General features: G+C 40.3%; 1 protein-coding gene across 9 annotated transcripts in view; it reads right to left on the bottom strand.

Annotated features, from left to right (window-relative positions):
• The window catches only part of RBFOX2 (RNA binding fox-1 homolog 2), a 242,835-nt gene that overhangs the window by 143,661 nt on the left and 72,414 nt on the right, over positions 1 to 26,760 (bottom strand). For all 9 annotated transcript variants that reach the window (XM_054696063.1, XM_054696068.1, XM_054696065.1 and 6 more), the window contains exon 2: positions 16,915 to 16,965. In XM_054696063.1, coding sequence (XP_054552038.1) covers positions 16,915 to 16,965 — 51 coding nt within the window. The remainder of the gene's footprint in view (positions 1 to 16,914; positions 16,966 to 26,760) is intronic.

The raw sequence follows: 26,760 nt of genomic DNA, 5'->3' as shown, positions 1-26,760 counted from the left end.
ATCTAATGCTTGTGGTTATTATAAAAATAAAATGGGAAAATCTACATAAATGATTAACATGTCTGGGACACATACGAAAGTAAATGACAACTACTGTCAATAGTACCTTTACGCCCAATTTTTCTCATGCTGTCATCCAGCAGGTCAGCCCCTATGTCAAAAAGGCAGCAATAAAAGCAGGCCAGCAAGTCAAATCATTTATAATCATTTTTTCTGTCTATCTGTTCTAGCCCACCCCACTCACAGATCCCATCCATTCCTAATGCTCTTAGATTTTTTTTGTTTTGTTTTGTTTTTTAGAGAAATTTTTTTTTTAAGATTTATTTATTTATTTATTTATACAAGCACTGGGTATAGCCAGAAGTGTGGGAAGGTGAGAGAATTCACCAGAGCCAGAGCGGGGAGCAGAGCAGGCAGAAGGACCAAAGTACACTGCTGAGGGGAGCAGCGGGCAGCAGGAGAGGTCTGCACGCCATGCGGGACCCTCCTCCAGTGGCCGGGGAGCAGCCGGGGATCGAACCAGCGCTGCAGAGGCTGTGGGCAGCTTCGCAACCCAGCGCTCAACCGCTGCGCCACCGGGGAGGCCCATGCTCTTAGATTTTTTTACTTCAATGTTTTCCTATTTCTGGACTCACTTTAACCTCAAACATTAGACTTAGTATTTTCTTTCAATCATCATCAGTAAATATAACCTTAATTATAATACGTTAAGCCACTCAAGGTAAATTGTCTACTCAAGAGTAGCACAAGCTCAGTTTCCTATTCCCCTAAATGCATATCATGGAATCAAAACAACTTAAGAAGGACTGCAGAAAAAATTGTGATGGAAACTTACAATGGAATGCTAGGCAGCCATGAAAAATGATGCCATAGAAATAGTGATGTGAAAACATGTTTACAATAGATTAGGAAGGAGGTGAAAGCATATTACAAAAGTATGCATGATATGTTGACATTTTGCAATAAACTTTGAAATGTACGTATATGCAAATACAGCTACATATTAATAAGTTAGAGCAAAAAAATAAAAATCAAGATAAAATTAATTAAGGCAATTTTTATTTTCTTCTTTTGGACTGCTGTGTTTTCTAAATTTCCCATGAAGGGTATCTAGTACTTTTTTTTTTTTTTTTTTTTTGGTGGGACCCTCGCCAGTGGCCGGGGATCAAACTGGCGCTGCAGAGGTTGCAGGCAGCCTCGCAACCCAGCGCTCAATCGCTGCGCCACCAGGAGAGGCCCAGTGTAAGGGCAGGACTGGTCACAGTGCAGGTTCTCTGATCCCATGCAGACCGGGTAAAGGAGGAGTCAGAGTCCTCAGTGGTTTTGCAGGTTTTTTATTTGGGGTTCACCAGGCATATGGCAGGCAGGGGTGCTGGCCGGGGGGCTGGGAGGCTGGCAGGCCTCCCAGCCCCCAGCAAGTCTTCACTCTATCTGGGCTCTCTAGCGTTTGTTCTGCTGCTTCTCGGCTTCTCTTTCAGCTTCTGCTTCGGCTTCTACTGCTGCTCCTGGTGTCCCCGTGACGCCGCCCTTAAAAAGCACAGTCTTAGCTCAGCTGAATCTCATCTACCTATGCCCACACCCTATTCCAGGTGCCCGCCATCAGGCATGCATTCAGGACAAGGATCCATCATCTATCCTGATGGCGGGAGGGCAGAAAAGCCTGATATTTTCTTTACCCTACACCCAGGTATCTAGTACTTTTATGAGAACAATTTTAAAGACTAAAAAAAATGAATTTAAATAATACAAAATTCCTTTGCATTCTCGTAGCAGACCCCACAGTATAGCTCCGAGCCCTCTACAAGGCCCTTTGTGGCTCTGGAACATCCAACACAGTGCTTGGCGCAAGGCCTCCAGCAAGGTCCAGAGTCCTTACTCTCTCAACTTGGTTTTCAACTTGAGTGCACATCAGAATCACCTGGAAAGCATGCTAGAACAGAAGGCTCAGCCCCACCGCCAGTCTCTGATTCACAGGGTCTCAGGGGAGGCCACAGATTTGCATTAAGTTTCCAGGGGCTACTGGTGCTGCTGCTCTGGAAACCACACTTCAGTGGCGGGCCACTGCTCTAGGTAGTAAGAACAAAGTCTTCACGCAGCAGGCCACACAGGTATAAAGTGTTCTTTCAGGAAGATATATTCACTGGGTAATGAATTAAGTTATAGCCTAAAACTGACATTCACTCCAAAGCCAGACTTTACAACATGGAAAAATTAACTCCAAGACTTTGAGGGAAATGGTACGTGTAAGGTGGAGGCAAATAACAATTATTAGGACTGCATTTAGAGTACCTGACTTTAGCACAGGAGAAAAGTTCTGAGAATGTGGACATGAATCAAGGACATAAGAGACAGATACTGAGACCCGCACACCGTGCAGCATGCCCGGGGAGAAGAGCAGAGTCTACATGTGCCACCAGCACTAGCTTTGCTCTGGGCGCCCTCTGTTGACAAAACCCGACAGAGCCGCTGCTCCCTCCCTCCCTTCCCTGCTCCCACCCAGGAGAGCCCAGAGTCCTGCTAGTGTGACTCAGACTTGAGGTTTCCAATTATGAAATTTTCCTAAGCCCACACAGAGTCAGGATAGATCTTTTCTTCTTCCAATTTTTCAAGTTCCTTTCTCTTTGTCTCTGCAGTTTATGTCCAAACAGGTCAACTGCTTAAGGGTGGCAGAGCAAGAAGTGACCAGCATTTATTGTGCTGGGGTGTGGAATGTAAGTCACACTGCCTCTCCCTTCAGAAATGGTAGCATTAGCACCATGGGAAGACGCTGCTTTTGCAAACTGTACTCCAGCACAATATGAACCCCTGCTGGTATCAAAAAAAAAAAAAAATACTGACTGGTAAAGTACTTCAGAGTTTCTATAGATGAAAACAGCTTGAAAGCACCTTTCCAGATCACCAAAAAGAAGAATGAGAGAATTCATAATTTTGGAACTGGCAAATATCTCTAATGTTACCACTTCCACCCCCAACTTCCTTAATCTTTATGAGGAAATTAAAGGGCCTAAGCAGGTAAAGTGACATACATAAAGTCACGAAATTAGTGACAAAGCCAAGTTTTAACTCCCTTAAGACTCATGGTGTTTCCACTATATTATACTTTATTTAGACGCCTTTTCCATAGCTGGTAAAGAAACTAGTGAATATATAACAATCCCTAAGGAGAAGGGGAAAAATTCTCTTTTTAATTGTGGAGAATTAAGCCTTAACTAGTATCAATGCTTCCTCAACAGTAATCATTTTTTAAATCATTCTGCACTATCAACAACGAATGTCTAAATCATTTTTTTGACATTTTTATATTTATTGACAATTAGAAAAAGTCAAAAAAAGAATATTATTTTATGGCATGTAAAAATTCTATAAACTTCAAATTTCAGTGCCCACAAATCAAGTTTTTTTTTTTTTTTAAGATTTATTTATTTATACAAAAACCAGGGTACAGGCCACATGCACGGGAGGGTGAGAGGATTCACCAGAGACAGAGTGGGGAACAGAACAGGCAGAATGATGAAATACACTGCTAAGGGGAGCAGTAGGCAAGACAGCAGAGGTCTGCCGCTCCATGTGGGTTTCTCTATGGCCAGCCAGGATGGAACCCACACTGCAGAGGCTGCGGACAGCTTCACAGTGGGGCGTTCAACCGCCTGCGCCGGCAGGGAGGCCCCACAAATAGTTTTACTAGAATTCAGCCATGCTCATTCATTTATACATTGTCTCCGGCGGTTTATAAGCTACACCGGCAGAGTATAAAGATGTCCAAGATACTTCCTCTCTGATCCTTCACATCGGATGTTTGCCCTTCCTGGTTCTATGTTCCGTGGGTACCCAAGCCTCTGTGCCGAGCCCCTAGCACCCTGTAGGCAGAAGTGAGTGGCCAGTGCCCCGTGTGGCAGACTGACCTCTCCGCCAGAGAGCCCAGGACACTGTGCTAGCCCTCTGGCATGTTTTTTAGTTAACATCCTTCAGGAATCCCTGAAAAGCATATCTATTTTACAAATAAGGAAGCAATGTAAGAGGTTAAATATCAGGCCCAAACTGTAACTTGAATCCAGATCTGACACTGAAGTTCTTTGACAATGTGATTTTCAAACAGTGTTCTAGTCCAATGAGTCAGCTCAGGGCCAAAGGTAAGTCCAGAAGGTGGGGCTCCAGGCTTCTATGTATCTTTTCTACAAGGTTCAACCCACTTACCTTTTTTATATATTGTGTTCACGTAATTTGTTTGAAAAAGAGATTATGCTGCTAAAAGCTTTAGTCTGCAGGTCAGTACACGTCACTTAAATAAAAGCTTGGTTTTATACCACTAACTACTACCAACTTTAGCAAATCTCTCACAAAACCAGATTATCTTAATTTCCTTACCTGCCAATGGAAATTAAAGCCCTATCCCTTGCATGCAGACCTCTCCAAGATCAAATGAAAATAGATATGAAAGTGATAATCTATACAGTTCCACAAAAAGATAATACAGAATTATCATCCCCTTACAAAAGGGTACAGAGGGGAGCAAAGAGGGAAGTAACGATGCTAAGAAAAGTCAAACATGCAAGTAAAAAAAAAATTCAAGTAAAAGTAAACGCGTGAAAGGCATGTGCCCAGTAGTGTTTGAAATCAAACACATTTAGCTTTAAAGCCCGGCTTCACTAACTAACAGCCTCATGGCCTTAAATCTCTTTGAGCCTCGGTTTCCTCACCTGCGATAATTACTGTATCTATTCCCTGCACCAGAATTAGCTTAGAAGGCTGTAGGATCATCCACGCCCCTTGTGGGTGCATAGGCTGGAAGTGCTCTCAAGAACAAAGAATGATCCTAATGATAGGAGACACACAGGCAGTCCCCTGTCAAAAAGTAATACTAATTCAATAAGGATATTTATTGAATGTTTTAAGAGCCTTCCACAGCTCAACAAAATGACAGATTTACATTTAATATCCACTTGACCAAGCCCATTACACTAGTAAGAGGCACTCTCTTGCAGAAGATCAGATATCCAGCTTCTTAAGTATTAATTTTTCATATTGCTCTGGCAAAGCAAAGGCAATAAAAACCTAGAGAAAATCTGAACTATGCTATTTTTCCCTCTTTGTCCCTAAGAAAATAATCCCAACAGAGTGGCCTCTGCGTTTTAAGAAGGCTAGAGATGAGTCTACTTTTAAATCCACCCCTTTACCAAGTTCCTACTGGGCGCTCTGTGCAGAGTCTTGAAGAAAATCAGGGAGTATGACAGGGTCCTGTTCTCACAGAACTGCATGTGTCATGAAGCCTGCTCATTGTAACTTCACAATCAGCAATAAAGTGCCATTATAATGTGGAAAGAATATGCCTTGGGAGTCTTGTGGACATTAGGACTTCATGAATGAAGTAGCATTTGAAGTGGGATTTAACAGATGGACTGTATTTAAACATGGAAAATACCAAAAACAAAGGATGAGAACTGAAACCCATCTGATTTCAAAGCTACACTACCCAACCCTTAATGTGGCTAGAACACAGAAGATCTTACATGAAGCAGAAGGAAAAAGACTGGGGCCAGAACATGGAAGGTCTAGAATATCCTCTACAGAGCTTCCCCTAGGTAAAGGCTAAGCAGAGCAATGAGATCCCAGTGAGATCCAAGGTAGGCCTTTGTTTAAATGCATGATTACACAGAATTTGCTAAAATTATTTTCTGTTGGCACCAAATTCTCATCTGTTATATTCTCATCTCTCTAAATTAACCCTAAGTGAGCTCAGAATAAAAGTATACAGTAAATGCTAATAAGTAAAAATATTTAAGCTGTAGTTGAAATGCATAACTATATTGACTACCAACAAGGACTTGCCTTATCATCTACTTAACCAGCTGGTTCATTCTAAAGCATCTGCTCGTGAGCCAAGGTTATCTGCTGAAGAACCAAGGGTTGAGGAGATGTATCAAGCTTCCTAAAAGTAACTCACAAAAGAGTAGGCCGTTATGAGAAGATGATGTGCTGCTTGGTGGCACGAACCACGACAGCAGGAATGTGCCTACTAACTACTTGGTTGCCTTAAGCAATTCTAGACAGATGAGTTTCCTAATTTTGTAAACTGCAACTAAAGGAAATTCTATAATTTTCCTTTGTAAATAGTCCCTGCGGTTAATAATCTTTAATCAGATAATTCTTTATAATGGCCACATGAGACTTCTCATGACAATACAAACCCATTGCCTGCCTGCATAGTGAATCTCTGAAAAGCCAAGCAGTAAAGTTATGATCTATCCATTTACAAAACACTTAATAAGCAAAGGGTCAAGAGTCAAATGCAAACTGTTCTGGTAACCTAAAATTACAGCAATCCTAAACCGAGCAAAAAGCAGCAAAGCTGGGGGAATATGGAACCGGCAGAAGAGTGGGGTTGTGACAAAGAAACCAGGCAGGGAGGAGGGATGAGACACAAGCCAGCGGCATCCCTTTTTCTGCTTCCAGCTCAAGTCACTCATCTCCACAGATCCTCGGCCTTGCCCGATTCAGGTTAGTTAAAAGACAAAAGCTCCCCTTGTTTCTGCAAGGAAGCACAACACTCTCAAGAGCCACAGAATCAAGCCCAGTAGAGCCAAATGAGCCCTTACTGGAAAAGGAAAAAACTCGGTTCCAGCAGTGGGAAGAGTACGTGGAAATGAACACTGAGGTCAGCGCCACATCATGGCGTTGACCAGTAAATCACTCTTGATCTAGGAAATTTTTTTAAGTGTAGCCTTAACAACCACATTCACACATGAGAAAACTAAGCCGTAGAGGAATGAAACAATTTGCTTAGCCTTCACAATAATTCCCAAACTCACCTGACTCAACCTTATGGAAACACTCCTAGAGACAGCATGGTGAGGGAGTTCAAATCATGAGAGGCAATCAAGGAAAAAAAAATTTTTTTTTTTGAGAACAGAAAAAAGGTGGATTTACTGAAATACACGACTAAGAGAAGCAGTGGGTGAGAGAGGAGAGCCCCGCTGTGCCTCAAGAAAATTTTCATAATAGAGATTAAGCTGTCACCAGGGACCTTGAAGGGTATTTAGGACCTGCTGAAAAAAGGAGAAACATTCCAAGCAACAGGCCCCAGGAAGAAATAAATATGCAAGACAGATATGTGAAGGACTGTGGCAAGACCTAGAAAGCAGAAGAAATGTGGACAGGGCCAGAAGGAGCGCGGTGGCTGTGGAGAGCCCTGAAGCTGTGGCTCAGTTCAGACTAGAGGCTGTGCAAGTCATAAAAGTCTCAGAAATGACTCGCTCTTTCTGCTGACACTGCCAAGACCAGTCATGTGTTAGGTAAACAGACTTACACAGATTTCATTTCCCTCACACAGACAGATTTTTCTTAGAAATGTGGCAAAGCCATGTACCTGGGCTAGAATTTCCAATCTACAGATAAAATTCATTTCACCTAGCAAATAAGGAAGAATCAAATCAGAATGAAATCAGAGAATGAAATGAGAAACTGTAAGAATTTATCATGCCTTTGCAAAGCTTACCTAAGGCCTCTTTCTCATAAAATAAATGAGACCGTAATACATGCCAGGAAATTTCCTCATTACCTCTAACCCTACAGCTGTCAGAGCAGATACTGGTCCTATCTTATAGACAGAAAAGGCTGAAGCTCTGAGAAGGAAAAACTTGCACAAAGTCATGCAGCCTGCAGTGACAGAGCTGATATTTACAGTCACAGCAGAGCATGGCCTGTGCGTGTGCACATGTGCCCGCAGGGGAACTTCCATGAACCAGCCTCACAGAGAAGCTAGAGCCTTAAAGAAAAACAAAGAAAGTCAATGAACCTGGCTGCTCCTGGGCTCTACCACGCCCCTTAGGAGGTACAGGAAGCAGCATAATTTCTCTTCACTACAGAAAGAGCTTTCCTGCCCAAGCAGGCCTGCCACTAAGGGGAAGGGTGGCAGTCAGACACAAAGCCACTATAAACCTACCGATCTTCCTTGGAGCAATCACCCAGCCCTACCAGACAGTCAGGGATGGCTTCCCCAATCTCTTTCATCAGATACTTAAGCAACATTTATCCAAACTTTGTAAATAAGGATTAAAAACACAGCTTTGTTCTGCTGGGGGATGAGCAAGATTTGTCTCCTGACATTTCATAACTATAAAAAAAATTTTTAAGTTGTGAACCAGACAAAAAATTTGTTCCTGAATACATAAAGGACTCCTACAATTCAATACTAAGAAGACAAACCAAATAAAAAGAGGGCAAAAGTTATAGTTATGAAAGTTATAGTTATAACTATAATGTTACTAGTGCGACGGTACTTCAATTTAAAAGAAGCAACCAAAAGAAATGACCAGACATCTCAACAAAGAAGACTATAAATAGGTAATAAGCAAATGAAAAAAAACCCCACACATCAGTAACAATTAGGGAAATGCAAATTGAAATCACAGTAAGATGCCACCATATCATACTCATCATCAAAAAGATGGATAAACCAAGCCACTTTGGAAAATAGTTGAGCAGTTAAAGTTTAAGCATGAGCTTACCATATCCCAGCAATTCTACTCCTAGAAATCTACTCAAGAGAAATTAAAACATGTGATACAAAGACTTGTAGTATGTGAATATTCATAATTGCATTATTCATAATAACCAAACTGAAAATAATCAAAATCTCTACCAAATGGTAAATGCGTTAACAGCATCTATACAATGGAATATTATTCAGCAATAAAATGAAATGATAGAGTGTACATACTACAACACTGATGAACCTTGAAACATGTTAAATGAAAGAAGTCACACATGTGGCAGGTGTGGGTGTAACAGCTGAGGGGAGAGCTTCTGCCTCTAAAACACAAACAAGGATGTAAACCAACATGACCTCATTAAAGAATTCACACACGCAAAACTACACAGATACTACATGATTCCACTGACAGGAAACACCCATGAAAGACAATTTTATAGGGTCAGAAAGCATATCAGTGGTTACCTGGGGCTGGGGAGAGAATGGGGTCTTGATGGGAAAAAAATTCAGGAATGTGGGGCAGGAGTGGAAATGTTCTAAAACCAGACTGCGGTCATGCAGCACAGCCCGTATATTTAACCAAGCTGCTGAACTAGTACATTTATGTTGGGGAATTCTATGGCATGGAAAATTATATCTCAATAGTGCTTTTTTAAAAAGCAGTTATTGAATACATGTTCATATATATTTAATAATTCCACAGGAAAACAAAAAATATGTAAGAAAGGGAATGTAATCAGAGTTATTTTATGATTCAATCATAACTAACATATATACAGTCCCAATAACAAAATAATGCAATGAAATTAAAAATGAGCATTGAGGGCCTCCCTGGTGGCACAAGGAGTTAAGCACCACACTATGAAGCAAACCACAGCCTCTGCAGCACGAGTTCAATCCCCAACCAGCCAGGGAGCAACCCACATGGTGCAGCAGACCTCTCCTGTCTCGCTCGCTGCTCCCCTCAGCAGTGTGTTTCGGTCAGTCTGCCTGTTCTGCTCCCCGCTCTGTCTCTGGTGAATCCTCTCACCCTCCGTGTCTCTGGCCTGTGCCCCAACTCTTGTATGCATAAATAAATAAATCTTTAAAAAATAAATGAGCATTGATTTAACAAACAATGGCCTTATTAGGAGAAAATTTCTATAAAAAGGCCTCCCCTGGTGGCACAGGCAGTTGAGCACAGCACTGTGAAGCTGTCCACAGCCTCTGCAGCGCCGGTTCAATCCCGGCTGGCCAGCGAGGGTCCCACATGGCGCGGCAGACCTCTCCTGTCTCGCCCGCTGCTCCCCTCAGCAGTGTATTTCATCTGTCTGCCTGTTCCGTTTCCCGCACTGTCTCTGGTGAATCCTCTCACCCTCCCGTGAATCTGTCCTGTACCCGGTTCTTGTGTAAATAAATAAATAAAAATCTTCAAAAAAAGAAAACTTAATAAAAAAAATTTCTATACAAAATAAATTTTTTCTATAAAAAGGATAATGTTCTAAAATTGATAAATCAAGAAATTGCAGAGTAAGTATGGTACTTATACACATGGCTGTGAGGAGAAAAAAATATGGTCTTTTCCAGGAGGGACACGCTTATTTCATTATTTGCAGAATGAAAGGATCTAAAATGCAATAGTGAAGCCTGTGGCCAGAACACAGAAACACACATGGAACACAAGGGAAAGATTGGGGCCAGATCATGGAAGTCACAGCAGATTACATGGCTGCTTGACACATGTGCTCAACACTAGGCATGGCAGCATTTCCAGCCCTTCATCCACTAGGGGGTGTAAAGCAACACCACAGAGGACCCAGATCACTGGTAGGTGACCAGGTGCCAGATATTGGTGAGAAGCAACCATATGGGAAAAAAATTTGTATGAAGGCTGAAAGTGGGGTTCTAGGCAACGCAGTAAGAAGAAAATGATTTCATATTTCTGTAATTAAAAAGCAAAGCAGAAATATTTCAGTTAAAAAATGACCAGTATGAAAATTATAGATTGTGAGATATGGGAGGGTTATGAGACATTTTACTTCGAATCAGTCATCTTAATCCAGTCTCCTACTGGGAGAGGGGCACGATGAATTTGTCATTCAACAAATAAGATCTAGCTGGGACTGACACTAAACACATGCGCGAGATAAAGCTGTTGCCTAGACACTAGTTCTGAGGTTGCTTTTCTTTTCTTTTTTTTTTTTTTGGTTTGGCTCTCATAAAATTCAATCTTCACAGCAACCAGAATATTGTTTTTAAAAATGTAAGCTAGATCATGTCACTGTCCTGCTTAAAACCTTTCCAAGTGTCTCTTTAAATTGAGGATAACTTTCATTTATTTACTCAACAAATACTTAATTGATCTGCTCCTATATGCCAGGCTCTACTCTAAGCCAAGTTTCAGCCAGCACAGAATTCAGACTTCAGTGGAAGGGATGGATAATAAATAACATGCCCAAGAAAACTTCATATAATTGATTAGAGATTAGCAAAAGGTAAACGGTCAGTTTATGTATGTAGTTAACTGTAGACTGTGTGGTCAGGGAAGGCTTCTCTATAGAAAGAACTCTGTACCTGTGACCTGAATGAGGAGCTGAGGACCCAGGTGAAAAGCACCGCAGATCTGGACATGTTGAGTCCAGAAACCTGGACTCAAGAATGTAATGAGAGCTATAGGAGACAGAATAGAGGGCAGGAGGAAGCTCACATGAGCACACTGTTAGAGCCCTACAATGGGATATTATTCCACCAGAAAAAGAATGAAGCACTGACACAAGCTCCAACATGGAAACACAAAGCCATGTGACAGAAGCCAGCCATGTATGAGCAGGTATCACGTGATTCCCTCTATATGAAAGTCCAGAAAAGGCAAATCCACAGAGACAGAGAGTAGCTTAGTGGTCTCTTAAGGCGGGGTGGAGAGATGGGGACTAGGAAAGTGACACTAAAGGATATGGGATGTTTTTAAGAGTTTAGCTAAGAGTGATGTCGACATAAGAGTACAAATATACTTTACAGAGTGCATCTATAATAGTAACAATTATTAGAAGTTTGTTTTTCAAAATTATGGATTTCAATTCATTAGTCGGTCCAGGAAACCCATTTTGAGCAATCAATCATTGGTCACAACCAATAATTTTTTAAACAGAATATAATGGAAAATATCACAGTTCTTAGAACATAGCAAGGACCAGCTTTATTTGACAAGACTGGTTCTTAGGTATAGCCACACAAATATGTGCAAGCACACATACGTTCATATGTACAAGATACTGTTTGCTGGAGGCGGCCATCTTTTTTCAAGCTTGAAAGCACTGATCTAGAACTTGAATGACCTCACTAAGTCCTCTAAGCCAAATACCCACAGGGGAGAAAAGCACCCATCATTTCTTTGCCACCAAACCAAATCAGTAGGACAGAAAATATATTTGCTGTTTATTGTTCATGGTTCACAACCAAGATAACTAAGCATCCTGAAAATTTGTTTGGATTATAATAAGTCCAGTCCAGCGGAGAACTGGTAGAGAAAAGTGAAATAAAGATATTGAGAAGAAAATCACTTTGAAACAAATGCCCAGGTCATTTCTACTCTGTCTTCCAAAACGAAAAGGCTGCCACTCCGGAGCTGCCACTCGATGTGAACGTCTCCTCTGACATTCCCACTGACCTGTCATGCAGGGGCATTTCACAGAATTTTAAAAACCATATTTTTTTCTGAAACTTTTAAGGAGCCACTCGCTAACATTTTCAAATAAAGAAACTGACATCAAGACATTAACATTTTGGGCCTCCCCGGTGGCGCAGCGGTTGAGCGCTGGGTTGCGAAGCTGCCTGAAGCCTCTGAAGCGCCTGTTCAATCCCCGGCTGCTCCCCGGCCACCAGAGGAGGGTCCCGCATGGCGCACAGACCTCTCCTGCCGCCCGCTGCTCCCCTCAGCAGTGTACTTCGGTCCTTCTGCCTGCTCTGCTCCCCGCTCTGGCTCTGGTGAATTCTCTCACCCTCCTGCACTTCTGACTGTGCCCAGTGCTTGTAAAAATAAATAAATAAATCTTTAAAAAAAAAAAAAAAGACATTAACATTTTCTTTATATTTAAAATGCAAAATAAAATAAATTATGGCTCATACATGATTCTAACAAACAAGATAGGAAGGAAACTTGAGAAGACACCTCCAGGCCCTATGAAGACTTTATGCCCCCACTTTCTCCCAAGACCCCATAGTATCTGTTCTCTCAAAGAGAGAACACCGACAGAAGAAAAGGAATGCAAAACAGGGATGCTGAAAATTCAGAGCGTAAGTCCAATTCTGAACTTACCATCTATGAGATATTGGGAAATTCATTTAAAATCTCTGCTTTAGTTTTCTTGAGTATAAAATAGAGATAAAGCCCAATCTACTGGCAGAACTACTATGAAGATCAAGAGTATACACGGAAGCATATGTTGTTTAAAAACTTACTAATAGGGCGTCCCCTGGTGGCGCAGGCGGTTGAGCGCTGCACTGTGAAGCTGTCTGCAGCCTCTGCAGCACAGGTTTGATCCCGGCCGGCAGGGGAGGGTCCCACATGGCGGCAGACCTCTCCTGTCGTGCCCGCTGCTCCTCTCAGCAGTGTATTTCGTCAGTCTGCCTGTTCTGTTCCCCGCTCTGTCTCTGGTGAATCCTCTCACCCTCCCATGCATCTGGCCTGTACCCCAGTTCTTGTATAAATACATCTTTAAACAAAAAAAAACTTACTAATATTCTCAGCCACAGAGCTAACTCAACACCTGTACCAAGAAGATTCTGCTATCTCATCTCAAATGCAAAAGGCCAGGCTTTGTTCCCAAACAGGTCAAGTGTTGGGCAACGCACTGTGCCATAATCCTGAGCCGACCAAATCAGTTAAGAGGAGAGTCACTCTCTTCTTTAACTACAGCTACCACACATCCTTCTCATCCCAGTTTGCTCAGGACGTTTCAACATTTGCATTCCTTTCCATTCTCCAAAGTGCCCCAACTTAATGATAAATTATAAGATGTCCCTAATTGTAACAGACATAAAGTATAACACCAACAGGTGGCAAGGAGCTGGCCTTAGGACTCCCATCCTACTTTCTGGGGGTCCCCCGAGAGTCATCCCAACAAGATTAGCAAAAACATTGCAGTACTAAGCCCCTTCTAGTCAGACTGCTGCTCCTAAGCCCCTCCTATATAAAAATGCTGGAGTAACATATGTATTTATAGAAATTCTGGTGCTAACACAACACAAATATTCTCTCATTTAAGAAATATTACAAACCCACAAAATATTCCAATTTAACACTTAAAAACTCACATAAGCACATACATATAAATCATGAAGAAATGGTCAGTTAGGAATATAAACCCTACCATGGTATCATCAAGCTAAAATCCTGCAAGGGCTAAGATAAAACATCCAGCCTTTCTGGGCTGGTTCTCACTTCTGCAAGTCAGGAACAATGTTTGTCTCCTCTACCTCCCTAGAGAGACCCCATCAGCAAGTGGTGAAGGCCCTCAGGGTGCTTTATAAAAGTAAAGGATTTCTACCCCACAGACCTTGTTAACTGATTGGGGAATAAGGCTGAGGTGACCTTGCCTTAGAAAGCAAAATCTCTACAAGGTGATAGGGTGTCAGGTGGTTTTTGCCCCACCTTTCTGTCACAGGTTTTTAAATGGAATGTGCTACTGGGAGCTTACATCATAGGATGAAAAAGGACACAGAAGCAGTGACATGCTGGCCCACTTAGTGCTAAGGAATTTAGTCATAATAACCCTGAACCAAAGGTCAAGGACTCCTAGACCTACAGGCTGAGCTCCATGTAGACTATGAAGAGTGAGCTGGCACACACGCACAGGCCATGCTGTCTTTGAGTGAGTCATTAATACCCAGCCTCCAATGAGGGCCCTCAACAAACAAAAGACAAATTTCAATTCTCAGCTACTACATGTGTTGTTATCTTGGATAAGTCACTTCACTTTGGTATAGCTCAGTGTCCTTACTTCTCCAAGGAGAGCATTTATCTACTTCAAAAGGTGGATGTGAGGATGAAATGAGACAATGTTGGTGAAAGTTCTCCACAACAACCAAAAGATTGTAACTTTTAATCTTTTTTAAAACCAGCATTAGATGTTGAGAAAACTCCTAGCCCAGGGATGGTTCCTATCTATTTAGAAAGAAAGAGCAAAAGTATAAGGAAAGAAAATAGGCACACAATTAAAATTCACCTGCACTCCCCTCCCCCCCTTTCCTGGCTCCTGGATTTGCTGAGACAACCTGCTCTGGGGAGATGTAAAGATCACAAGTTCAGTTTCTGTCTAGCTCAGGCTGCTCAGTGACCGGTGTTTCACACTGATAAATGCCTCCCAAATCTCAAAGCACAAAGTGAGAGTTCATAAGGTTAGTGCATTAATTAGCAGTACTCATTTGGATTCTGTATTCATCAAATACAACAAGCAGCTATTCAATATTTGCCTATTTGCACTGCTCTAAGATTTCTAATTCAAAGATCCAGCCAGAGAACAAAACAAAGCCCAAAGAAAATAAACCAAAATAAACCTGTCACCAACAGAATGTGCCTCAAAGTAAATTAGCAGCTTTAACTCATGGCAAAGGGTCTGCGTGGGCCTACAGCAGAGAGAGTGTGAGTGATGGAGACATAGGTTTCAGAAGTGGGTCCCTGCTGCAAAAGAAAAGTAGTTCTAAGCAAAGCAGCTACTTTTTGTCCTTTAACAAATGTCTCTTAATTGCTTTTGCTTAGTTCCTTATTGATCTGTAATACCCTCCAGAAGAAGACAGCACAATACAATACTCTTTTGGATCCTTTTAAACTGACGAAGTCTACTCCCACACTTTACTTCAATTACATTCACCTTCCTATATCAAAATAAGCAACATTTTATAAATAATTAAACATTTCTATTATATCCAAGACTAGAGTAAGAGAATGATCATGATCCCTCACATCTGAGGTGAAAAGTGCAGGATGAAGCAAAAATGACATTCCTAAAGCACCCACAAAACTGTATGCCACCATCTTGGCTGCAAAACAGAATCACCAGGAGGAATTTCTAAATGTTGGAAGGTGAAGCCCAACCTTAGACCTACTTAATCAGAATTCTGGGGTCTGGATATCCAAGCAACACTACTTTGTCTGATGTACGGTCAGGATGTAAAACTACTTTTCCAGGGCATAATTCTCTCAGCATATAAAAGATCTAGGGAAGATCCAAACCACAAACCCTTTAGTTTTTCTTTGCTATTTAGGGTAAATGACCATAACTTAAAACAAAAGCTTCCACGTGACCATCTTCCATTAGATGGTGATGATGCCACTAGAAGATGAACAGAGAGAAACAACACTCTCCCCATGTCTCTCCATACCTACCTGGGGCCAACCGGATGCCAGCCCAGCATACTAAGCACAAGAATGGGGCAAATACGTGCAATCTGGAAGGTCCTCAAGTGGCGACTGATTGTGGCATCATTCTAGTTTTCAAGAGCATTTTCAGGGGGGTTGAGGAGATTCAATTAACTCCTAGAAAGGGAAACTGTGTCAACCTTTTGGGTGAGTGCTCTGATGACTCATATTCCTTGGACAAAACTAAGAATGGATTTTTTTTAACAAATCTATAAGGAATCACTGGATAGACATTCAAAGATATTTCCAAGAACTACTCTTTCAAATCTCCTGAGGAATGTATCACCAAATAGCAAGGAGTTAAGTGTCAGAAACTAAGTGACCTAAGCCTCAGCATGTCTGAGGCAGCCTCCCGTTTCTCTGTCCTAACTGTTTCAGCCTCACTTGCTCTAGGCTTCAAACAGCAAAAGACAGGAAGACATTTTACTCCATCACCTGAATCATCCAAATGATGTCTTACAGGAAGCAGCTCTATTCTAACCCACAAAGGGTGGGCTTCTCCCAATCATCCTCCCTATGTAAGAAAGTAAGCCAGCAGAAACTTCCCTCTTTTAGCAAGACCTCCCTAATTAAAACCATAAGGCTAAATTCCCCCAGGAAGGAGAATGGAATTTTCTTGCTGCAGATTATTATTACAAAGACTAGAAAATCTGTGCAGGCAAGAGCTAAGTGGGAACAAATAGACAATCCCAGCATCAAGACCTGTTATCATAGCTTATGAATCATCAAGAAAACCAGGTTAAAAAATTATTCAATAGCCTAGAGAAGAAAAAAACAAAAGTAATTACGGCTGTGCTTGAAAGTTTTTTCCCCCTATAATATCTAAAATGTCAATAATGTAATTATAATTCTTTGTGATTAAGAGATACATTTATATCTCTAAATGTAAATTCATTGATGAAATTATTCATATCACTCTCCAAAAAAAATTATTTCAAGAAATGCTCTCTATCAGAGCATCTTTACAACACACACACACACACACACACACACACACACACCCATCTAAGTTATAACAGCAGATACCAACCTGGCTGTCCCGCGCTGGGAATCCATGATAACCCGGGGTCAGAGGCTCGTTCTAAGAGAAAGAAAAGAAATCCAACTATGAGAAGAAATAAAATGTTAACAATAGTCAAAATCACCCAAACTGATGAAAGATAAATTACTGCTCAGGTTTCTGAGGTGTTCCATTACTCTATCCCACCCTACCTAACGGCATATATCTCCCTGTCCAGTCTCTACAATACAAAGCAAACATAAAGTATTTGCTTTGGAACACTATTTATGAACACAATTTCCCTCCCTGTTACAGCTAAATCTGTTTACTTCCCAGTATATCTCACCCTGGGAGCAACTGTGCTTCCAGGCAGTTGTGGGACTTAGTATTGTTAACTCCTACCTACTAAAAGCCACAGCACTCCCAATAGCTGGTTATACAACACATTGTAAATGTCCCTGGACAGAAAGGTACGGGACCACCCTTACTGAAAACTACCTCTCGATCTAGTAAGTTTTAGCCCCTCCTCTCTATCAGTCTGCTGGGGCTTAGTTCTTTCAAACCTAGATGAAACTCTGCCCCTGCTCAAGACTTCCTCTACGTGACTCTACATCCCCCTGTGAACTCAGTGACGACTACCATCTACATGTTAAAATTTATTTGGGTTACACATATAATTTACCTTTCCAATTATTTATAAGTCAATAAATCATATATATTATATTTATTATTTATATTTATTGAATATAATTCAATAAATCATTTTATATTTTAACATTTTTATATCATGCTTGGTCTCACATTAACCATTAAAATCGCTGAGGGCAAGAACAATAACTCAGGAGAGCCGTGCAAACCCTTAGGTTCGTGTGAAGTCACACCCTGCGAGCATGCTCATCTGCAGTCTACCTGACCCCTGCATTCTTTCAGCCAACACACTGGATACCAAATATAGTCTAAGTGCTGCAGATGAGAGACAGAGCAAGAAAGATGAGTAAAGAAGGCGCTCACCTTTAAGGATACTTTCAAATGAGAAGAGATGCACGCACTCAACACAGCTACCTGAAAGCTACTCCCCTTCCTCCACCCATTTGTACTTTCATTCCTACCAGCAGAATAACTAGTTAAGAAAACTTTTCAATGTATGATAAGAGTAAACTTTCTACCTAACCGTACTCTGCTTTGAATACGTCCATCTCTTTGATTGTATGGAGTCCCTACACCCTTCAAAAACATGAAAATAAAGAGTCAATATAAGCGCACCACGGAGACTTGTGTCTTGTTCAGCATGGCCTGCCTGAGATCATTGTGTCTAAGACACAATGGTCACCCAAAAGAATGTGTAATAAATAAACAGAGTTCAGCAGCCAGAAATTCTTTAGGCGTTCATTACTGATTCAATCACAGATAGTTGGGGTTTTCCTTTTCTATGCCTGAATCCCTATTTTGGACAGTTATAAATTGTCTCCATCAAAAGAACACCAAAGATAATTGCCTTAAAATATAGGCACCAAAACAATCTTGAGAAGAGAGAACAAAGTTGAAGGCCTCATACTTCCTGGTTTCAAAGTCTATGCAAAGCTACAAAATTCAAGATAGGGTAAGCCATACAGACACACAGACCAATGGAATACAACTGTGAGTCCAGAAATAAACCCTTACATGTGATCAACTGATTTTTTAAAAGGGTGCCAAGGAAATCAATGGGGGAAAGAATAGTAATTTCAACAAGCGATGCTGGGGGCAACTGACTATGTACATGTGAAAGGATGAAGTTGGAAGTCTAACTCACACATACACAAAATTAACTCAGAAGACAGAAAACCACAAAAAGCTCATAAGAAAATACAGAAGTTAATCTTCGTGGCCTTTGTTTAAGCAATAGCTTCTTTAATATGACACCAAAAGCTTAAGTTACAGAAGAAAAGAAATAGGTAAATTGGACTTCATCAAAATTAAAAAAAAAAAAAAATATGCTTGAAAGCACACCATGAGGGTGGTGGGGAAAAGAAAGCACTCATCAATTCTAGGGATCTAAGACACAGCCTTGTGATTACAGTTAATGCTCTCTTATATACTTGGAAGTTGCTAAGAGAGTAGATCTTAAATGTCCTCACCACAAAAAAGAGATGGTAATTATGTTTTGCGATGCAGGTGTTAGCTGCTAATGCTATGGTAGCATCATTTTGCAATATATAAGTGTATCTAATCAACATGTTGTACATATTTATCTTATACAACACTGTGTATCAATTATATCTCAATAAGGCTGGGGGGAGAGGGGAGGACACTATCAAGTGAAGACAACCCACAGAATGGTATAAAGTATTCGCAAAGCATGTCTGATAAGGACTTGTAGCCAGAATATAAAAAGAATTCTTATTCAACAAGACAAATAATCCAATTTTAAGGTGGGCAAAGATTGGAACAGAAAATTCTTCAAGGATACACAAGTGGTCAATTAGCACATGAAAAGATGTTCAACGCCATTTGTCATTAGAGAAATGAAAAATCAAAATTACGGTGAGATAACACTTCATACTCATTAGAGTGACTATTATCAGAAAGAGAGACAATAACAAGTGTTGGCAAGGATATGGAAAAATCAGTACGAATAAAAAATGATCATACAGCCACTTTCAAAACAGTGAGGCAATCCCTCAAAATGTTAAAACAGAGTTACTGTACAGCTCAAGGATTCCATGCCTAGGTATATAACCAAGAAAACCAAAACATGTCTACACAAACCTAGTACACAGTTCATAGCAGCATTATTTCATAATAACCAAAAAGCAGAAACAATCCAAATGTCCATCAATTGACAAATGGATAAACAAAAGTATGGTCTATCTGTAAGTGAACATAATTTAGCAATAAAAAGGAATTAAGTACGTACACAACACGGATGGATCCTGAAAATATTCTGCTAAGTGAAAAAAGCCAGAGACAGACTAGACTATGTGATTCTATTTATATGACATGTTCAGAATAAGCAAAGCCATCGGAAAGAAAGTAGATTAGCAGCTCTGGGGACTGAAGAAAAATGGAGAGAAACTGCTAATGGACACTGGGTTTATTTTTGGCACTGAAAATGTTCTGGCATTAGGCAGTGATAACTGATGCACAATTCTAGGATTATACTAAAAAAAAAAAAAAAAAAAAAAAAAACCACTGAAACACTCCGAACATCTTGAAAAGGTGAGATCTGTGGTCTGTAAACCACTTAAAAATACTTGCAATGTTGGCTTTATCACACCAATTTTTACAGGAAGACATATGGGTTACAACTTAGATTATAACAAAAGAACAGGACTCCTGAAATCCACAAATGCCTTGTTTGTTCTCTATTCTACCCATTTACTTCAAAACCATCCCCTACAGATTTTAGCAATAATGATGACAATGACAAAAATGATAACTACTAGATACAAAACAATTAAGAAGAGTGTCACAGTGGAGGAGAGGAAGATGAGAAAGAGCAAAAGGAGATAATACAGGGGTACGTGAATATCTATTTCCTATAATTAGGGAAACAAACTCAACAATCTTAAGTAATTGGTCCAATGTAGCTCAGATATTGTGTGGAAAGCCAAAGTTTCAACCCAGATCTACTGGATTCCAAAGCTCTTGTCTGTTCATTTTATTGTGTTCTCTAATAACCATTTCATATTACCTGCTTATTTCAGACACTATGCCAAGTTTGTCTGAGAAAGGAATTAAATGATTTAAAAAGTAATTGAAAACTTTCAAAAGCATATTAACAGAGATTAGCCTACATTTAAACTAGCACAATTTTGGATTTAAAAATGCAGAAAACTTTTTAAAAGCAAAAAATAGCATTCCAACAATTATCAAAAACCTTAATAGCAAAGACAGATCTAACAGAAGCCCAGAGATATGTCAGAGGAGATGGATTTGCTCCTCCACCTGCTTTATAAAGCAAAGCACAATTCTTTCCCAGACTTGGAACTTTGCAGCCTTGGAAACTCCCTGCCTCTATGAAAGTGGCCTATAGTGAATAACAAAGATAGGTTTATCTTTTAAATTTTCGTGTTTGTATTATTTCTATCTCTTCGACATGCACTGATTTCACATGTTCTTCAATTTTACAGAAATAGATCCTACTGTATATATTATTTAGCAATTTCCTTTTCTGCTTCATACTGAGAATCTATCTCCACTTCTGCATATCCCTAGTTTTAACCAATTTTGACAACTACTTAGTATTCATATTATGAATGTCACAACTTATTTATCTGACCTATATTCCAGTTACCAGATACTTAAGTTATTGCCAGTTATGCTTCTTCTTTGTTTATACTCAAAAACCATGCTTCCTATGAACAATTTTTTATATTTCACTTTTCACTCATGAGACTAAATATCACAAATTGGCAAGAAGAGTAAATGGATAGCTTCACATCTAATAGTAAGAATGTAAATATACTTAGTATATCCCACTGTTTTGGAAAGCGATGACAATAGTTATTAAAACATTAAATGCACACACTTTGCAATTTCACATCTCTAATCTCTGTATTGGTCTAGAGAATCATTGAACATGTGCTCAAAGAAGCATCTGCAAAGATTTTTAATGTAGTGCTGTTTGTAATAGTGAAAAACTAGAAAAAGCCTCAGTCTCAAAAGGAAGGAACTAGTATTATCAGTGATTGTGTTATTTCAACATCCTCTGTGCAAGTTTTTAAAAAAAGTAAAATCTCTATGAACGATCTCAGATGACAGCAGGACAATCAGAGTGCACGGTTGTTGCTTTTTAAATTTTTTTTATTGAAGTAATATCCCATTACTAAGTGCTGCTTTTTTTATCAAAATATAAAAAGAGACATTTCCATGTGCATGTAAGAGTAAATGAATGCCTAGAAGAGCTCTATAAGGATATATAACAATTTTCTAACGGTGCTTATTCTAGAAAGAAGGATTACATGCTAAAAATCCACTATTACCAATGTTTGTAACTTATAAAAACACCATCGCACAATCTCATTTAGTACTTACAATGCAGAAAAAAGGTTTTCTAACCCTATTTTACAGATGAAAAAACTAAATTTCAGGAAGATTAAGTAAAAATAAGAAAAAATAATTGATAGTAGCTGAGTTGCTCTCAGACTCAGGTCTTAACTCTACACCCAGTATTTCCACTACTTCATAACACCTAGTGTAGAACACACACTCCTAGCCCAGGAGAGGATGGCTGTGATTGTGTAAAGACATGGGCATCTGAGCTCTTAATCAGTGTAAAAATAATAACTGCTATTTAGCAGAGATGGAATCACAAGGCAAGCTAGTGGAACAGATGAGCTAGAAACCAGATGTGCTAAGCTCTGAAGAGGAAAGGCCTTAGTACCTAATAAGCAAGAGTTACTGGCCTTGTAAATACAAAGACTAAGAAACTGACTGTACCGAGGCTGCTTACAAATTTAAAGAATATATAAGAAATAAAATACCAACCAGTCAATCTTTATTGACTACAGAGGTCAGCAATGCAACCTGTTTAGAAGTGCTGGTTAACAGACGTGTAAAAGTGAAACAGAAGAGTCCTCAAGTAACTGTCAGATAGGACTGCCAAGGAGACGGTGAGTGCCGACTGGACGAGAGAAGCGATGCGCAGCAAGAAAAATACCTCCCGGCTTCTGTATTCTTCACAGACTGCTTAGACGCTCCCATATGTACCCAGCTTTGAAAAATTCACTTAAATAGAAGAATACTTCATTTATTCAATAAGAGTAAGTTAAATAATTGCTTTATGACAAGCACAGTGCTGGTGTCCTTGTCCTTGAGGAGCTCAGAGTGATAACAAGGCAGAGTGACTGACTCTGTAACCCAGTCTATAGAGAGAGCTAGAGGACGCAAGAAGACCTTTTTAAATAGCCTTTGTGGGAGTCAGGGTTGGACAATAGCCTCTAAATTGTAACCTCCCACTGGAGGACAAGACCCCCCAGTACTTTAAGTCTGATGTGAGAGAGAGACAACAGTTTCTAAAGCCACTTTTCTTTTTTTTTTTTTTTAAAGATTTATTTATTTTATACAAGAACCGGGGTGCAGGTCAGAAGCGCGGGAGGGTGAGAGAATTCACCAGAACCAGAGCGGGGAGCAGAACAGGCAGAAGGACCGAAGACACTGCTGAGGGGAGTAGCGGGAGAGACAGGAGAGGTCTGCTGCGCCATGTGGGGTTCTCCTGGCCGGCGGGGAATCAAACCGGCGCTGCAGAGGCTGCATCAGCTTTGCAGCGTGGCCCTCAACTGCTGCACCACCAGGGAGGCCCCTCTAAAGCCACTTTTCTAAACCCATCGTGAAAATCATCACTATCATTCTGAGTGATTAGCCAGTACACATGCTCATCCCAAAGTTAAATTACCCAAATACTGTACCCAAAGGGAAAAACCAAAGTGCTGTTTCCTCAAGCATCTTAAAAAATACAATTAAAAGAGAGGTGCACAATGAAGGCCAAAAGAACCCTGCTTCAGTTCAGAAACATAAATGCTGTAACATATCCGCCACAAACCCTAAACAATGATCAATAACACTATCCAAGTAGCCTCAGGAAGACGCCGCTCTGCCCATCTCCCCTGGTGTCACCTGCTCACCAGCGCTTGTGTTGAGCACCCCGAGTTCTACTACAAGTATTTCTTACTAGCTTCTATGACTGATGAGAGCTCACTGCTGTCTAGAAGCAGGGCATAAAATATGTGTAATGTTACACCAAGAAACTTCTTTATAACAGCAAAGTCCTCACCCTACTGTCTTTCTTTTGTCTCTAACAAAAAACAAACAAACAAACAAATCAAACTATTCCACAAAATGGGAGAGGAATAAAAACACTGAGAGAAAAATTAAATCTTGCTACCATGCAATCTTGGAAGACAAAAGTCAGAAATGAAGCTGTTCCTCTACAAACAAAACTTAGAGGGCCTCCCCGGTGGCGCAGAGGTTGAGCGCTGGGTTGCAAGGCTGCCCGCGGCCTCTGCGGCGCCGGTTCGATCCCCGGCTGCTCCCCGGCCACCGGAGGGGGGTCCCACATGGCGTGCAGACCTCTCCTGCCGCCCGCTGCTCCCCTCAGCAGTGTACTTCGGTCCTTCTGCCTGCTCTGCTCCCTGCTCTGGCTCTGGTGAATTCTCTCACCCTCCCGCGCTTCTGACTGTACCCAGTGCATGTATAAACAAAAACAAACAAACAAACAAACAAATAAATAAAACATGCCTCTATTAAAAAAAAAAAAAACTTAGAAATAGTACAAACCCAGATTTTTCTTTGATTTAATGCCCAGTTTGAATATGAATTTCACATTATCTTATACACATTTAACAAAGGACGGAAAGAATGATTTAAGACCATATTAGCTGAGAAAAAGAGCAACTCTAGGTGCCCAGGATAACCTACTACCTTGTTCTACAGCAAATTTCGAAGCCTATTTTTGAATTAGGGCATGGAAGGGATGATGTCCCTAAGTTCTACAGGCTAAGACACACAGAAACCAGTCCCAACAACACACACGTCTGGCTCAGGAAGAGAAACAGCTAAGCAACCACAGGTGACATTCTGCTTCCAAACCAATGTCAAAGGACCTGAAGAAAACAGGAGAGATTACAAATAGGAAAATCTGGTGGTATGACAATCTAATAGTATTTGACAACATGGTTCCACCACAGGACACAACTGCTAACTGGTAAACTAAGCCTTCAAGCTACAATAGAGTAAAATGTAATTCATTCCACTGCCCCATCCAAACAACTGATGTTAGTTCTTTGTTACACTCACCACTTGTTGGGAGCCCATGAGTGCTCAGCTCACAGAAACCCACAACCACTACCATTCCAAATACCCCCACCCTTTTTTTTTTAAATTACAAATGTCCTAATATAAATAGTAAGTTTCAATTTAAAATCTTACACAGAGTTTGTTAGGTGCTTACAGCCCACTTCTGGAATACATTGAAATTTTTCCCTTTCAAAAATAGTCACAGGTTTCGGTTTCCAGGAAATAACCAATCAGATGCCTTTTTCTTTATAGGTAAGCAAACTGAGACAGTGAGAAGAACCCTGTCCACTGTAATTCAACAAGGCAGATACAAAAGCGGGCCTAGACATTAGAACTCTTGATCCTCAAATCATGTAAGTCATTCATTCCTCAGAGTCTGCTAACTGCAGATATAACTAGTTCCTTTCACGATGCAGTAGGAAAGGCTTGAACTTTGGGTGTCAAGGGTTGGACATTCAAACACTGGCTGTGTCACTTTTAACTGTGTGACTCTGGTCAACTTACATAGTCTCTCTGCCCCTTAATTTTCTCAATTGTGTAACATATAATCTCTACCTCTTAAAGTTCTGGTGAGTGAATAATTCAGATGATGCTTATCTGGCACAGTATTTAACATACAGAAGTTCCACAAGAATTCCTTCACAATCCTCATGACTATCGGTTGCAAATGAGAGAAAAATTATACCAGTGAATAGGACAAAAGTAGCACTTTTTTTTAGTTTACTCTAATATTAATATTAGAGTATTATTAATCTAATCTAATATTAGTCAGTTCTTTAGAAATACATGCCGAGTAGCTATCCAGCCTCACTGAAGGTATTCAAAAACTAAGAAAAAAATAGTGATGTTGTAAATGATTCCAGCATTCAGAGAATAAGTGAAATTACTTTGCCTTTTGTGACCTATACACATCATACAGCTAAGGAGACGCTGTTCAGGCATCAATTCTTGATTGGCTAACCCTCCCAGTTCTTTAAATGTCCTTTACAGACCAATCTGTTCTTAATTAAAATTTAATCATCACAAAATTCTATTGTGAAGTATACAAATAATAAATCTACCTCTTCCATTCCAGCATTAAGGGTTGAAATCATACTAAAAATATCCTCCTGCAATTATCTTTCATTTTTTCTTTTTAAAAAAATTGTGATTCATATAAATAACATGAAACATTGTCTTCAACCATTTTTAAGTACATAGTTGTGTGACAATGAGTACATTCACCTTATTGTGTAATAATCACAACCACCCACCTCTGGAACTTTCTCATCTTCCCCAATAAAACTATTAAACACTAACTAATCCCCCTCTCCCTGGTAACCACCAGTCTACTTTCTGTCTCCATGAACGTGACTCCTTAGGTGCCTTGTGGAAGTGGAATTCTACAATAGTTGTCCTTTCGTGGCTGAGTGATTCCACTTAACATAACATCTGCATGGTTTATCCAGTTGCAGCATGAATCCAGAATTTCCTTCTTTATAAGGCTGAACAATAGTCCAGTGTATATGTACAAGACATTTTGTTTATATAAACCATCTGTTCATGGACACGTGGGTTGCTTCCACCTTTTGGCTATTGTGAATAATGCTGCTATGAAATCAGGTATAGAAATAACTGTTAGAGTCCCTATTTTCAATTCTTTTGTGTATAGACTCAAAGTAAAATTGATGGATCAGTAATTCTATGTTTAACTTTCTGAGAAATCACATACCTTTCTCCACAGCAGCTGTATCAGTTTACATTCCAATCAGCAGGCAGAGGTTTCCAATTTCTCTATGTTCTTGTCAACACCTACTTTCTGGGGGGGGTGGGTGGGGGAGAGGGAGGGAGGGTGTGTGTGTGTGTGCACGCGTGTTTGTGTGTGTGTGTCAACAGCCATTCTAACCAATGGGAAGTGTGACCTCACTGCGGCCTTGACTTGCATCTCCCTGAGAGACTCTGAGCAGCCCTTCATGTGTCACTGGCCTCTTGCAATTCATCTTGGGAGAACTGTCTATCTAAGCTCTTTTCCCATTTTTAATCAAGCTGTTTTATTTTTGTGGTTGAGTTATAGGAGTTCTTTATACATTTTGGTTATTAATCTCTTATCAGATATATGAT

This window comes from Talpa occidentalis, unplaced genomic scaffold, assembly GCF_014898055.3.
Source record: "Talpa occidentalis isolate TD23 unplaced genomic scaffold, MPIMG_talOcc4v2.1 talOcc4.16, whole genome shotgun sequence".
Classification (NCBI taxonomy): Eukaryota; Metazoa; Chordata; class Mammalia; order Eulipotyphla; family Talpidae; genus Talpa; species Talpa occidentalis.
The sequence above is the reverse complement of the archived record's forward strand: the minus strand, read 5'-3'. Positions and strand labels throughout refer to the sequence as shown.